The 15,055-nt window shown below is 37.3% G+C and overlaps 1 protein-coding gene across 1 annotated transcript in view; it reads right to left on the bottom strand.

The window, feature by feature from the left end:
* Window positions 1-15,055, bottom strand: part of Setx (Senataxin) — a 92,690-nt gene that overhangs the window by 55,166 nt on the left and 22,469 nt on the right. Inside the window, exons 6-8 of the mRNA XM_069831933.1 lie at window positions 13,628-13,800; window positions 10,014-10,105; window positions 4,376-4,585 (exon numbers count right to left, since the gene is read on the bottom strand). Of these exons, the coding sequence (XP_069688034.1) occupies window positions 4,376-4,585; window positions 10,014-10,105; window positions 13,628-13,800 (475 nt within the window). The remainder of the gene's footprint in view (window positions 1-4,375; window positions 4,586-10,013; window positions 10,106-13,627; window positions 13,801-15,055) is intronic.

The following is a 15,055-nucleotide window of genomic DNA, read 5'->3' as shown; positions in this document are numbered from 1 at the left end:
ATTATTCATAAGTATTCATGTTATTCTTATCCGACTGGGGAGCGGAACTGACCTTGTGCAATATCTCGTAAATTGTGAGATGTGGGCAGACGCGAAAGTATTGATTTTTTCCGAGAAACAAATGTCACTGACCTTGATATAATCTAGAGAGTAAAATAAACATTAATCTTGATATAACCTTGAAATTGATTTAGACATTGAGAAACGAGATGACAAATTGAATTGATTTGAATATTATTTACAATTAACGCTAATTATTATAGTAACAGAACATAACCTTCTGCGACAGTATTGTATTTCCAGCCTCCGTGACGTTTCACTAGTTGTCTTTTGATTGCATATCCGAGAATAATTGATACTTGCGCTTTCATATTGATACAATGGTGTTTTCTGATTGATGGAACACCTGAACTTTAATGAATAGGTGTACTTTAATGAGGTCCATTAAAGGGCTGCTACCAGGTGTATAATTACTACATTTTGGCATGGTCGAGCATAAAACATATTAAAACATTATTGTGAACACACTCCTGATTGGCATGCTTAGAATGACAGTACAGCAGTGGTTCTAGGTAAGTCTCTTATATCTGCTGGGAATGGATGGGACACACACTAGCCTATTAGTACATTATGCAACGAGCCTATAATGATAGTAATTAAGAAGCGAGTATGGATGTTTATGAAACGAGCGCAAGCGAGTTTCATAATTTTCATACCAGCTTCTTAATTACCATTATAGGCGAGTTTCATACAACTTTTTATGCTCGACCATATTTCTAACTTGAAATTATTCATTTTATTTGTATCTAACTGACCTTGAGTAATACCTCGTAAATTGTGAGATGTGCGCAGACGCGAAAGTATTGATTTTTTCCGAGGAACAAATTCCACATTGACCTTGATAGCCTATAAGAACCTACAGAGTAAACTAAATATTAACTTTGATATAACATTGAAATTAAATTAGACATTGAAAAACGAGATGACAAATTGAATTTATTTGAATATTATTTACAATTAACGCTAATTATTATAGTAACAGAACATAACCTTCTGCGACAGTATTGGATTTCCAGCCTCTGTGACTTTTCGCTAATTCTCTTTCGATTGCATATCCGAGAATAATCGATGCTTGCGGTTTTATAACGGTACAAAGCTGACTTGTCATTGGCTGAGGTTTTATAACAGTATAAAGCTGACTTGTCATTGGCTGAACAGCTGTACTTCAATGAGTAGGTGTACTTTAATGACATGCATTAAAGGACTGCTACCAGGTGTATAATTACTACATTTCGGCATGGTCGAGCATAAACCTGTTTATGATTGCAAATGAAATATATTTGGCTATGACACTCAGTTTAGTAAAGCGATGAATGTATCATGATGGCAATGAGTCTTTTATCATTCAACATCTCGAACAAAAACAAAGAACTCTAGTAACTTCATTTTGCATATTTCATCAGATAAAATTATTACAGTTTTCTTTTTTTTTTTTTACGTATTTTACACAATCAGTACAAAACAGTTCTAGAAAGGTAATTTATACAAAAAAAAAAAACGCTTAGTAAACACTAAAACTATCTTCTGCACTTACGGGATTAAATGAGGTCACTTGCAACCTTATCTCAAGATAACTTAATAATTAATAAAAGAATAACATAAACTCAAGGTCATCATGATATTTTCAGTCTGCTATTTGATGTAATACACACATAACACTGATGACACTAATAAAATATCATAACAGGTTAGTACACACATGCAGTGTCCAAATGCATGTGTGTATATACATAATTATTCATTTGTATTAAACATTTAGCTTTATGGATATATTTATGAATGATAACAGTACCATGCATTAAAGTACCAAAGTTTATTGTCTAATGTTAGTTGATGGTTAATTTAAAAATAAAAATTAATTTATAAATAAAAAATCGAGGACTTTTATACTCCTAGTGGGGTTCGAAGCAAATTCAAATTCTGGGCTTTCTCGCCCTACACCAGAAGGACACACGGTAGGATTCCTTGATGTGAGAACGATGCTTGGCCTCCACCTAAGACAACATTGGATATTACATTGACAGTGGTCAAACATGCATAAAATAAGAGAAACTTTAGCCCATAACAGTGACTAATGTCCAATGTCCCAACTGCGTGGCTTAGTCTCTGTATATGCTACAGTCGGTAAATACTGTCTTACATCTATACACAATATTAATTGTAACATAGACAGAATTTTTGTCACATTTTACTCTTAGCAAACAGCAGGTGAAATCTGATGTCATGGTGATTTTGTCACATTGAATGTTTATTATTATTGTTTTTTTTTTTTCTTCGTGGTCATAGAGACTGGTTCCTGCCTAGGAGAAATACTGATAACTGAAGTGTATCACACAAGTAGCAATCGTCATTTAATCTATGATTGTACACAAGTATAATTATATTTAAGTTATTTGTGACTTAAGTCAAAATGATAAATATTATCATTAGTAATAAAATAACACTACCTCCGATTAAGGTTTTGCCTGATATGTACATCTATTATCAGGCAGTACATCTCACATTAGTGAGATATTGTTTAAACTCAGTAACATTTCCTACTTCAAAGTCATAAAGAACGTTTAGTAAATAACATTTCGTATTACAATTTTACTAAACTGTTTCGAATTAAATTCTAATACTAAGTACAAATTCTGAAACTGTTACATTCGGTTTTCATTATGTTAGTGATTAATAATTTGTGATCTCAGGTGTTACATAGAGAAACAGATGGCATGTTAAAATCAACATTACCAGGATTAAGGATAAATAACTGAAAATATGTATCTCCATCACAACAATTTCTGAAGCATCATGGCATTTTATTTGCCATATACAGTAGAACCCCGATTATCCGTCACCCTATTAACCGATTGGCGGATTATCCGACTGTCTATTTCTTGCTCTTTTTTTCTTCAGAAGTAAATAACTTATATGAAGTACTGTTTTGTACATCATATTAGTAGGTTCTACATATGTTTTTTGCTGGAGAGTGTTATTACAAGTCTTTATCGTTACATAGCATTGTCTACTGTTCAAATTAACAGTTCTATAATATAACTTCTACTTGCCAATACTTTTCTCTTTATAAAAATGTTGGCAAGTACACAACAAATTTTGATGGCGAAGTTGAAGCCATTTATACATCACTTCAAAATGTATTTGTTTGGCTAAACCAGTACAAAAACATAGTCATCCTGTCTGACTCCAAAGCTTCTATCCAGTCCATCAGCTCAACTACATCCCCTAAAATGGAAAAAGTAAAAGAAATTCATTGCATGGTAAAACAAATTCAAATGCTAAATAAAAAAGTGATCTTCCAAAGGATCCCGGCCCACTGCGGACTGAACGGTAACGAGAAAGCAGATATGTTAGCAAAGAAAGGAACTTATATCAACTTAAAAACAAATTTTAAGTTCCCATATGAATCAATAAAGCGAGTCACAAAAAGAATAAGTTACAGCGAACAGGCAAAACATCAAAATTCAAAATGGAAAGAATCATTCTAAGATCCAAAACTAATTCCTGATCTACCGCGAAAATCTGCCGTGGCCATGTTTAGATTGATTACTGGTCATGATTGCCTCAGTAAACACCTCCATCGTATTGGAGTACTGAATTCACCTAAATGCTTACTGTGCACCAGAGAAGAGGACATGGAGATGGAGCACCTGGCTAATTGTGACACTCTTAGGACATTTGTGGACCTTCCATCAAAATATTGGGAAGCAAGAAGGATGATGACTTCATTGTTAAATCCAGAGCATGAGATACATACACACACACACACACACACACACACACACACACACACACAATGTAACTTGTATATAAAATGACTTCCACAGGTGTTAACAGAAAACGTGTTGTGCTAAGTATCGAAAAAAAAAATTGAAATAATTGAATAGTTTGAGAAAGAGAAACTGTGGTTCATTTCGCATCAGAATACGAGATTGGAATTACAACTGCGCGAATTAATAAAAAAAAAAAAAAAAAAACAAGGATAAAGTGTAAAAAAGTATGTAAATCTACAACATGAAACCTCCTTCATTCACATCTTTCCTGAGACAGTCATTACAAAGGGCTTCCTTGTCCCTTAAAAGCCTGTTGTTGACAACCAGCGAACTTCTGATCCACCACCAAGCGTGTTAAATAAAAGACCATGGAAAGAAATTACAAAATCTTTAATGATACGGATTATCCGATTTTTTCGATCAATCGTTCACCCCATCCCCTTCATTACCATGGATAATAGAGGTTCTACTGTATTTTAATTGAACAATTGATGCTTTTCAGTTTCAAATGGGAAAGTGTCGTCAACCAAAGCACTACTCACAGATCTCCTTGTGCACAATTGTACTACCAGTCACAGCTTCTTTGCTGACATAGTCAACATAAGCAAAGATGGGTACAACTCTGCGAAGCTTTGACTGAGATTGTCCTTGTGACTGGAGTGATGGCTGATCTTCTAACTCCAATTCTAAATAGACAAGATCTCCCATACGTGGATGTTGCTGTTTCTGTGATTCAAATTCTGTTAAAACAGCTGAAATGGAAGGACAACCAGATAAGACCACTGTATTTTATTAGCTTCTGCTGTCACAAGGTTCAAACAACAGTGTTTCATGCTGTAACATCTAAGTCTGTACTGTATGTAACACTCAATTTTACCTTTTCTTCTTCCCTCAAAAACATGTAGAGGGCAATTCCAAATTACGAAGGCTATTCATAAAGTAACTTCCGTTTTCATATAGCGTGCGTAACAGAGACAGTGGCGCCGCTCTTGTGGTGGAGTGTACTTGAAGCAATACGCGTCGAGCAGCAACAGAGTCAAGTTGTGTCTTTGTTCCTCTCTCAGCCACGTGCTGTCAAAATGTGTGATGCAATCGCAAGTCCCATCAGATGTGAGGTACGTTCTGTAATAAGATTTCTTGTGGCCAAAAACTGTGAAACTATAGTCCTGTCGCTCTAATTTCCGGTAGCCAATCGCATTGCAGGTCGGCTACATTTAAACGTGTGTGTCTTGTGATTTGCTTATGAAGACGTTATTCATTTCTTAAGGCTCGATAAATACTTAATATAATCGCCCGCCATTTTGGTTCTTTCGTTGGCGTTCGCAGAAAGCACACGAAGACGTTATTTGCCGCTCAATTATTTGCTGAATTACAGTGCGTTTGATTTATTATCATAGGAGCTACGACATGATAATGTTTAACAGTGTGGCAAATAGATTTCTCGTATGGTAGCTCGGGAACGAAAGAACAAAAATGGCGAACGATACTACCTACCTAGACTTTATAGAGCCTTCACTTCCTACGACGTAAGCAAAAAGGCGGAGTCACGCCGGAAATAACAGCGTCGCGACTATAGTGAAATCCATTGCCAACTTTGTGAAGTTTATGGGCCAGACGTAATGAGTGAAGGTGGTGTAAGACAATGGTGCAGTATGTTCAAAAATGGGTGAACCAATGTCCATGATGAAGAGAGAAGTGGTCGACCGAGTATCGTGAATGCAGATCTTATTTGTTTGGTTGACGAAAGGGTTAGAGCAAATTGCAGGTTCACCATGTTGGAGCTTAGTGAGGATTTTCCACAGATTAGTGGTACTCTTCTGTACAAAGTGATTACTGAAGATTTGGACTACTGGAAACTTTCTGCCAGATGGGTGCCTAAACTCCTTTCTGAGGAACAAAAGACTCAGCGGATGGGAGCAGCACTGTCTTTCTTAAGAGTTACGAAAGAGGTGATGCTTTCCTCGATCAGATTGTGACAGGAGATGAGACTTGGATGCGGTATGTGAATGCAGAAACAAAGCTTCAATCAATGCAGTGGGGCCATACTCACTCCCCGAAAAAAACCCACAAAGTGTTGTCAAACACTTTCCATGAGGAAACTCATGGCAACTGTCTTCTGAGACAGAAAAGGAATTTTGCTAGTGGAGTTCTTGGAGAGGATGCCACAATTAACGCTGAGCATTACTGCAACACTAACAAACTTGTAAAGGCCCATTCAAAACAAACGTCGTGGCATGTTGAGCTCTGGGGTGATTTTCCTGCATGATAATGCCCGGCTGCATACATCGCGCCGTACTGCAACCAAACTGCAAGAGTTCAACTGGAAAGTATTGGATCATCCTCCCTATAGCCCAGATTTGGCCCCTAGTGATTACCATCTCTTCATGCACATGAAGATGTGGTTTGGCTCGAAGCACTTTGACGATGACGAAGAGTTGAAAATCAGTGTCGTAGGTTGGCATCAGTCATATGCAGCTGAATTCTACGATTGTGGAATTTCAAAGCTACGACAAGTGTCTCAATGTGACTGGAAACTATGTGGAAAAATAAACTAGAGTGTATACTTTCAAATGTATTGCAACCCAATTCTGTAACGTCATTCACAGGTTTGTTAAAAATAAATAGAAGTTACTTTATGAGTAGCCCTTGTAGCTAGCAAAAATTAATATTCAATTACTTTCAATATAAGATCATAATTTCGTCAAAAGTTACTCAATATTCTAAAGTAATTCAAGTGATTTCTTTCACTAATCCAGAAATCAACAACAGATTATGCAGCATACTGCAGTCACAAGAGATCAACTCCATGAGTTTCCTACATGAAATATGCGATACAACAATTGACCACTTTTATCCCTGTCAGTCATCAGCCATCAGTATTTTCATCAGTAGACATTGCACTAAAAATTATGAATGACATTGTCTTTACTACAGTTGATGTGATGTCCGTTGGGAAGGTTTCTAGGCCTAGTTCACAAATGAACTGTGCGTTGTCGTGTAAGTGACCTAACTGACTGTTAAGACCTCATATAACAGCGTGCAGTTCACTTGATGCACGTTTCAATCCATGTGACTCAGCTAACTATTGTTATATTTCGGAGTTCTGTGAACCAGGCCTAAAAACCCTCCAAATAGACACATCCTCTCTAGTATGCACGCTGCCAATCTTATCTTTCAGTGCCCAAGTTTCCTATATCTGTTCATCAGGTATAGTAATATCATAATTTACAGAAAATGGTTTAATAGTAGTAGAGAGCACAGGGCATCAATGAGAGCTCTCAATCTGACCTGATTGGCTGCCGTAGCTTTAGTCTCATTGCATGTTTTTCCCATACTGTCCACCTCTTTGTTTAAAGATCTCCACGACCCTCTTGGGCATCCCGCCGGCCGAACACCCTAGGGATTCCACTCCAAAGGCTGTCATTCAATTGCATCAGTCAGTTTTCTTAAAGAATGGCCAATCCACTTCCATTTAAAGGTAAAGGTAAAGGTAAAGGTAAAGGTAAAGGTAAAGGTATCCCCGTAACATGCCATGAAGGCACTTGAGGGGCATGGAGGTAGAGCTCCATGCTTTCCATGACCTCGGCACTAGAATGAGGTGGTGTGGTTGGCACCACGCTCTGACCGCCTTTTACCCCGGGAAAGACCCGGTACTCAATTTTATAGGAGGCTGAGTGAACCTCGGGGCCGTTCTGGAAGTTTGGCAACGAGAAAAAATCCTATCACCACCTAGGATCGAACCCTGGACCTTCCAGTCTGTAGCCAGCTGCTCTACCAACTAAGCTACCCGGCCGCCTCCACTTCCATTTACGCCTTTTAATTTGAATTTCAATGGCTCTTTCATTGGCTAGTTTCCATAAACTTTCATTGCTTATTATGACTGGCCAGTAAATATTTAAAATTCTTCTCAGACATCTGTTTATAAATGTTTGTAATTTTGTATTAAGAATGTTACTAGTTAACCAAGTTTCAGACTCATACAGGAGTACAAATTTTACATTGCTTCTGAAAATTTTTAATTCTTCCAAATAGGATAAAGTTGGACAAATATGAAATTTGTTTTCTTTATTCTATTAATAACATCATCAAATGTTCCACCACTTTGACTACCTGTACACCCTAGAAAAGTGAATGACGAAATTGATTCTATTGCCTATTTTCAATCATTTGTTTTCTCTGAGTTTTAGAATTTATGCACAGCTCTTTACAGAAAAGGGTTTACGACTATTTAATTCTGTCACATAAAACTTAAATGTTCCTGTTCCATCCGTCCACTTTTGGTCCTTTACGGTCTTATCTTCTATTACATCTTTACTGAAAGGAAATTTCGAGTAATCCTGCCAATATGCTGGAGCTGACATTCTACAATGTATTGAAGTTTTAATTCTGCTCGTAGATCAATATATCTTTGATGGTGAAAACAATGAATTCAAAAAATATTTTAGAAACTATATACAGTAGCGTGCAAATTAATCCGAACACAACATATTTTTACATTTTCTGTCATTGTTGGCCTCACAGCTGCTCATACCGCTTTAATTGACATCTGTAGTACGTGTGATTCCATTGTTGAAGGTCTGTCATTATTTTTTTACAATATGTGACATTTTGCCTGTCATCTTGTACTTATAAGCATTTCAGTTGTGTTGAAGACTTAATACTGCAATCCTGTGTACATTCTGTCGTCTTCACAAATGGATACAACTCCACGAAAACGGTCTAAAATTATAACATTAGCAGAGCATTCTTCTATGACACAGAGGCAAATTGCTGCAGAATGTCACATCGGTTTGGCTACTGTTAATTCGATCATAAAACTATACAGGGAGACTGGATCCATCACACCCCAGAAAAAAGGAAACTGTGGCCGGAAAAGGAAGACTTCACCTGCAGATGATCGTTTGTCAGGAAAAGTAAATTAAATCCTAGACTAACTGCTGTAGACTTAACACGCGAGTTAATGGCTACCACTGGGGCGAATATTCACGTCACAACAGTGCGGCGTAGGCTTTTGGAAGCTGGACGAAGGGCTCGTAAGCCTATTAAGAAGCAACTGCTAATAACCCCTGTTATGTGCAAAAAATGCTTAATGTGGGCAAAATTACATCAACACTGGACAGCAAATGACTGGAAGAATGTACTTTTTTCCAATGAGTCTCATTTCGAGGTCCACAGCCACCGTGTTTCTTACATACGGAAAGGATCCGAAAAAGTAACAGCAGCTCATCTCCAACAAGCACCCAAATACCCCCCTAAAGTAAAATACCCCCCTAAAGTAATGTTTTGGGGTTGTTTTACATATGAAGGGCCTGGAGCATTAATACCTATCAAGGCAATGATGAATTCTGACAAATATATTCACTTATTGGAAACCAGAATCGTACCCCAGCTGCAAAAATCATTTCCGGATGGCAGAGGTGTGTTCCAACAAGACCTGGCACCATGCCATACGTCTCGAAAAACTACAGAATTCTTCAACAAGAAGAATATTCAGGTACTCCCCTGGCCAGGCAACTCACCCGACATCAACCCCATTGAGAACTTGTGGTCAATTTGCAAAAGAAGAATGCAAAAAATGGATTATTCTACAAAGGAGAAGATGATTTCTGCCCTCATTAGTGTATGGTTTCGCGATGAAGAAATGAAGAATATTTGTGGGAAATTAGTGGAATTCATGCCAAATCGTCTCAGAGCTGTTATTAGGAACAAGGGAGGCCACATAGATTACTGAGGTATGTCTTAGATCCTATTTTTTATCCCGTTTGAGTGTTTTTGCATAAGTAATTACGTTGTTCGGATTATTTTTTTATTTTTGTGGGTTATTTTACGACGCTTTATCAACAGCTTAGGTTATTTAGCGTCTGAATGAGATGAAGGTGATGATGCCGGTGAAATGAGTCTGGGGTCCAGCACCGATAGTTAGCCATCATTTGCTCGTAACGGGTTGAGGGAAAACCCCGGAAAAAACCTCAACCAGGTAACTTGCCCCGACCGGGAATCGAACCCGGGCCACCTGGTTTCGTGGCCACACGTGCTAACCGTTACTCCACAAGTGTGGACTGTTCGGATTAATTTGCATGCTACTGTATATATGATGCTGCCAACTGTCAACATTCTTTTTATTTACAATCCAAATTTCACTTCCATATTTCAAAGTTTTTGGATGAAAAGTTATCTTACCATGACAGCCTATATACATGAGCTGTTTCTTGTTGGGTGATGAAGCAGGATCACAATTGACATGATCTATTCCAACAATCACAGGAACTTTCCTGGAATAAAAACAGTAATACAGTAACAATCAAGAAGCTACACTTCTCAATGATGATTCTTTCAGATATATTTTGTGATTAATCTATCATGGGTTATCTATATTTACTAACACAACTCCAAAACTTATAAGAAGTGCTTTTGAACATTATTTGTGTATGATCTCCAGAGAACAAGGTGCCGGTGCAGGTGTTACGTGCTGTCTCTTCTCACTTTATAGATCTCTTGGATTTGGAACAACAAGTCTTGATGGTGAAATCATTGCAATAAGCGAAAGTCTCAGGAATCTTCTATGCCACATCAATAAATTTAAGAATGCAGTTATATTGTCAGACTCCAAACCAGCTATTCTATCAATTGTCTCTAAACATACACCTTCATCTCAAACAGCAGAAATAACTAAAATGCTCTCTCAATTAATATCATTCAATAAAAGAATTATATTCCAATGGATACCATCCCATTGTGGAATCCTGGGAAACGAGAATGCGGATGCTTTAGCAAAGAAGGGCAGCACTGCTACTTACAGACCTGTTACTAAATCTACATATTACTCTGTGAAAAGATTTATTAAATCTACATACTTAGACTTCAACAAACAAAATTTGATAACTCAATCCCAAGGGAAAAAATGGAACTCTCTGCATCAAAATCCACAGTTAATTCCCGATTTACCACGAAAATCGTCTGTAGCTGCATTTAGATTGGCAACAGGCCATGATTGTTTGGCCAAACACCTGCATAGAATTGGAATATATCAGTCCCGTAACTGCCCATTGTGCAACTCTAACCAAGAATGGATTCGGAACACCTCCAAATCTGTGCTTCAGTGGCTGGCCATGATAATATCTTTGAAAAATAATGGAGTGTAAGACGTCAAATGACTTTATTGTCAGACGCCTGGCATTAGAAAACAACAACAACATTATGTAGTGTAAGTGATATGGATAATACAAGTTTTTAATTTGAAGAATAATAATAATAATAATAATAATAATAATAATTTACAATATAAAGTATATAGCTTAAATACGTTTTTAGGCTTTCACGGTGAATGTGAACAGAAGTAGATTTCTGGGTATTCCAACAAGTCTGGAACATTTCCAGCATTTCGGAACTACATACAGATTCCATCATGAGGGCAAATAGGTATGGCAAAGGGGTCACGCTCGTTATGTCTGGCTACTCCAAACATTTGTATCACTTGACTCCAGCAATTTTCTTATACAGGGTCAATTGTGTAGATTTTAATAGCTTATTCCTTGCATAGAGTACAACAAAAAAATTCTGATACACTGTATAATAACCAAAAGTCTATTTCTCGCTATAACTTCATAAAAAATTAAAATTTCACCTATAGTTCACACCAGAAACCATGGTTTGATGAAGATTGTTGCATGGTAGTAGAAAGAGGGAAACAGGCATAATTGAAATTCTTACAGGATCCAGTTGAGGCGAATAGAGATAATTATTTCAATAAAAGACGGGAAGCAAATTGTACGCTTAGGAATAAAAAGAGAGATTATTTGAAGGAAAAACTGAATGAGGTAGAAACAAATAGTAAAAATAAAAACATTACAGATTTATATAAGGGCATAAAGGAATTCAAGAATGGATATCAGGCAAGGGTAAACGTGATCAAGGATGAGAATGGTGACTTGCTTGCAGATGCTCATTCAATCCTGAACAGATGGAAAAACTATTTTGGACAACTACTAAATATACATACGCCAAATAGAAATGATCGGGACGAAATTGAAATACAAACTGTTGAGCCATATATACCGGAACCCACACTTTCTGAAGTCGAAATTGCGATAGAAAATCTGAAAAATTATAAGTCTCCAGGTATCGATCAAATTCCAGCAGAATTAATACAAGAGGGTGGAAGCGCATTATCTAACGAAATTTATAAGCTTGTACTTGCTATTTGGGAAAAGGAAATTGTACCAGAACAATGGAAGGAGTCCATTATCATACCTATCATTAAGAAGGGGGACAAGACTAACTGTAGTAACTTTCGAGGAATATCACTTTTGTTGACGTCATACAAAATTTTGTCCAATATTCTTTTGGGAAGGTTAACTCCATATGTAGATGAAATTATCGGGGATCATCAGTGTGGTTTTAGGCGTAATAGATCAACTATTGACCAGATATTTTGTATTCGACAGATAATGGAGAAAAAATGGGAGTATAAGGGTACAGTGCATCAGTTATTCATAGATTTCAAAAAGGCATATGACTCGGTTAAGAGAGAAGTTTTATATGATATTCTTATTGAATTTGGTATTCCCAAGAAACTAGTTCGATTAATTAAAATGTGTCTCAGTGAAACATACAGCAGAGTTCGTATAGGTCAGTTTCTGTCAGATGCGTTTCCAATTCGCTGTGGGCTGAAGCAAGGAGATGCACTATCACCTTTACTTCTTAACTTTGCTCTAGAGTATGCCATTAGGAAAGTCCAAGATAACAGAGAGGGTTTGGAATTGAACGGGTTACATCAGCTGCTTGTCTATGCGGATGACGTGAATATGTTAGGAGAAAATCCACAAACGATTAGGGAAAACACGGGAATTTTACTGGAAGCAAGTAAAGAGATAGGTTTGGAAGTAAATCCCGAAAAGACAAAGTATATGATTATGTCTCGTGACGAGAATATTGTACGAAATGGAAATATAAAAATTGGAAATTTATCTTTTGAAGAGGTGGAGAAATTCAAATATCTGGGAGCAACAGTAACAAATATAAATGATACTCAGGAAGAAATTAAACACAGAATAAATATGGGAAATGCCTGTTATTATTCGGTTGAGAAACTTTTATCATCCAGTCTGCTGTCAAAAAATCTGAAAGTTAGAATTTATAAAAGTTATATTACCGGTTGTTCTGTATGGTTGTGAAACTTGGACTCTCACTTTGAGAGAGGAACATAGGTTAAGGGTGTTTGAGAATAAGGTGCTTCAGAAAATATTTGGGGCTAAGAGGGAGGAAGTTACAGGAGAATGGAGAAAGTTACACAACACAGAACTGCATGCATTGTATTCTTCACCTGACATAATTAGGAACATTAAATCCAGACGTTTGAGATGGGCAGGGCATGTAGCACATATGGGCGAATCCAGAAATGCATATAGAGTGTTAGTTGGGAGGCTGGAGGGAAAAAGACCTTTAGAGAGGCCGAGACGTAGATGGGAAGATGATATTAAAATGGATTTGAGGGAGGTGAGATATGATGATAGAGACTGGATTAATCTTGCTCAGGATAGGGACCAATGGCGGGCTTATGTGAGGGCGGCAATGAACCTCCGGGTTCCTTAAAAGCCAGTAAGTAAGTAAATAGTTCACACCAGCATCTGTAAAACTCTCAAAATCTTACTGACTGAATATTTACCGTGTTTTCTTTCTACTTATGTACTCTATGTTCACTGAAGAAACACTCAACAACATAGGCGTATGAATAAAATATCTTTTGTTCCCAAAATTTGCCACAAAATTATAAAATAAAAGCAATCATAACTGACCTCTCATCTGGATTATTATCGCTGTCATTGGTGATTCTTGTCCACAATTCTAGTTGTAAGAGAGGTGTGAGGACATTCAAATAGTCTTTATAGGAAACAAATGACGACAACATTGGCCACAGTTTGTTGCCATGAACAGGAGGTGGCTCTGATGCAGATCTTCCCTTTTGCTCCTGAAAACGAATTTCAATGATATTTAAGTTGATTAAATTGCTAAAAGGTTACCAATCTAAAGCACACCCACTGTCCTAGAACTCGGTATGGAGAAGTACAGTCTTAGAAAAAAGTTTAGTTGCACATATACTTTTTAAGTCCCAGAAAGGAGGCAGTGCACATGATCAGAGGACAAGTGACCTGGTTTACAAGAGAAGGACTACTTGAGGTAATAAAATTAGTTTTGTTTCGTTGTATGTCTGATCATGTGCACTGTCTCCTTTCTGGGACTTATAAAGGTACGGTCACACGTCGCTACTTTTGCAGCGATGCAGTACAAAAAACTGCGCAACTCTCGTACTGCGACATGTGAACAACGGTGCAACCCGAAAAGTAGCGGCTGCCGAACCTGCTGCCCACTACTTTTCCATGCTGCGCGCAGCTTAAAAGTAGCGACGTGTGAACAGGGTTCTCAGGGTTGCAGCCGCAGCATTTTTGATATCGGTTTTGTTGAAACTTTTGCTGCGGTTGCGACCAGTGTTACCACCCAAATGTGCCAATGACACTTTTATCGTTTAGATATATTTTAATGTGAGATGTGATGAAAATAAATAATTTGTAACAGTTACTAAATGTACAACACAATCTCAGAATATTTGCTGACGATATAATTCATTTTTTTAATTTTCCACAGCGTAGTTTCAAACAGGAGGGTTGCCAACATTGATTATGTGAATATGCTGTTGGTTATCATTTAAGTATATAGGCGTTTTTAAAAGCTTTATAGTAAAAATAATGCCAATTTCTGAATACTAGTTAAGTACGATCACACGTCGCTACTTTTGCAGCGATGCAGTACAAAAAACTGCGCAACTCTCATACTGCGACGTGTGAACAACAGTGCAACCCGAAAAGTAGCGGCTGCCGAACCTGCTGCTCGCTACTTTTCCATGCTGCGCGCAACTTAAAAGTAGCAACGTGTGAACAGGGTTCTCAGGGTTGCAGCCGCAGCATTTTTGATATCGGTTTTGTTGAAACTTTTGCTGCGGTTGCGACCAGTGTTGCCACCCAAATGTGCCAGTGATACTTTCATTGTTTGGATGTATTTTAATGTTAGATGTGATGAAAATAAATTATTTGTAACAGTTATTAAATGCACAACACAGTCTGAGCATATTTGCTGACGATATAATTCACTTTTTTAATTTTCTGTAGCGTAGTATCAAACAGGAGGGTTGCCAACATTGATTACGTGAATATGCTGTTGGTTATCAT

Source organism: Periplaneta americana, chromosome 7 (genome assembly GCF_040183065.1).
Source record: "Periplaneta americana isolate PAMFEO1 chromosome 7, P.americana_PAMFEO1_priV1, whole genome shotgun sequence".
Classification (NCBI taxonomy): Eukaryota; Metazoa; Arthropoda; class Insecta; order Blattodea; family Blattidae; genus Periplaneta; species Periplaneta americana.
This window is presented reverse-complemented; position numbering and strand designations above follow the sequence as displayed.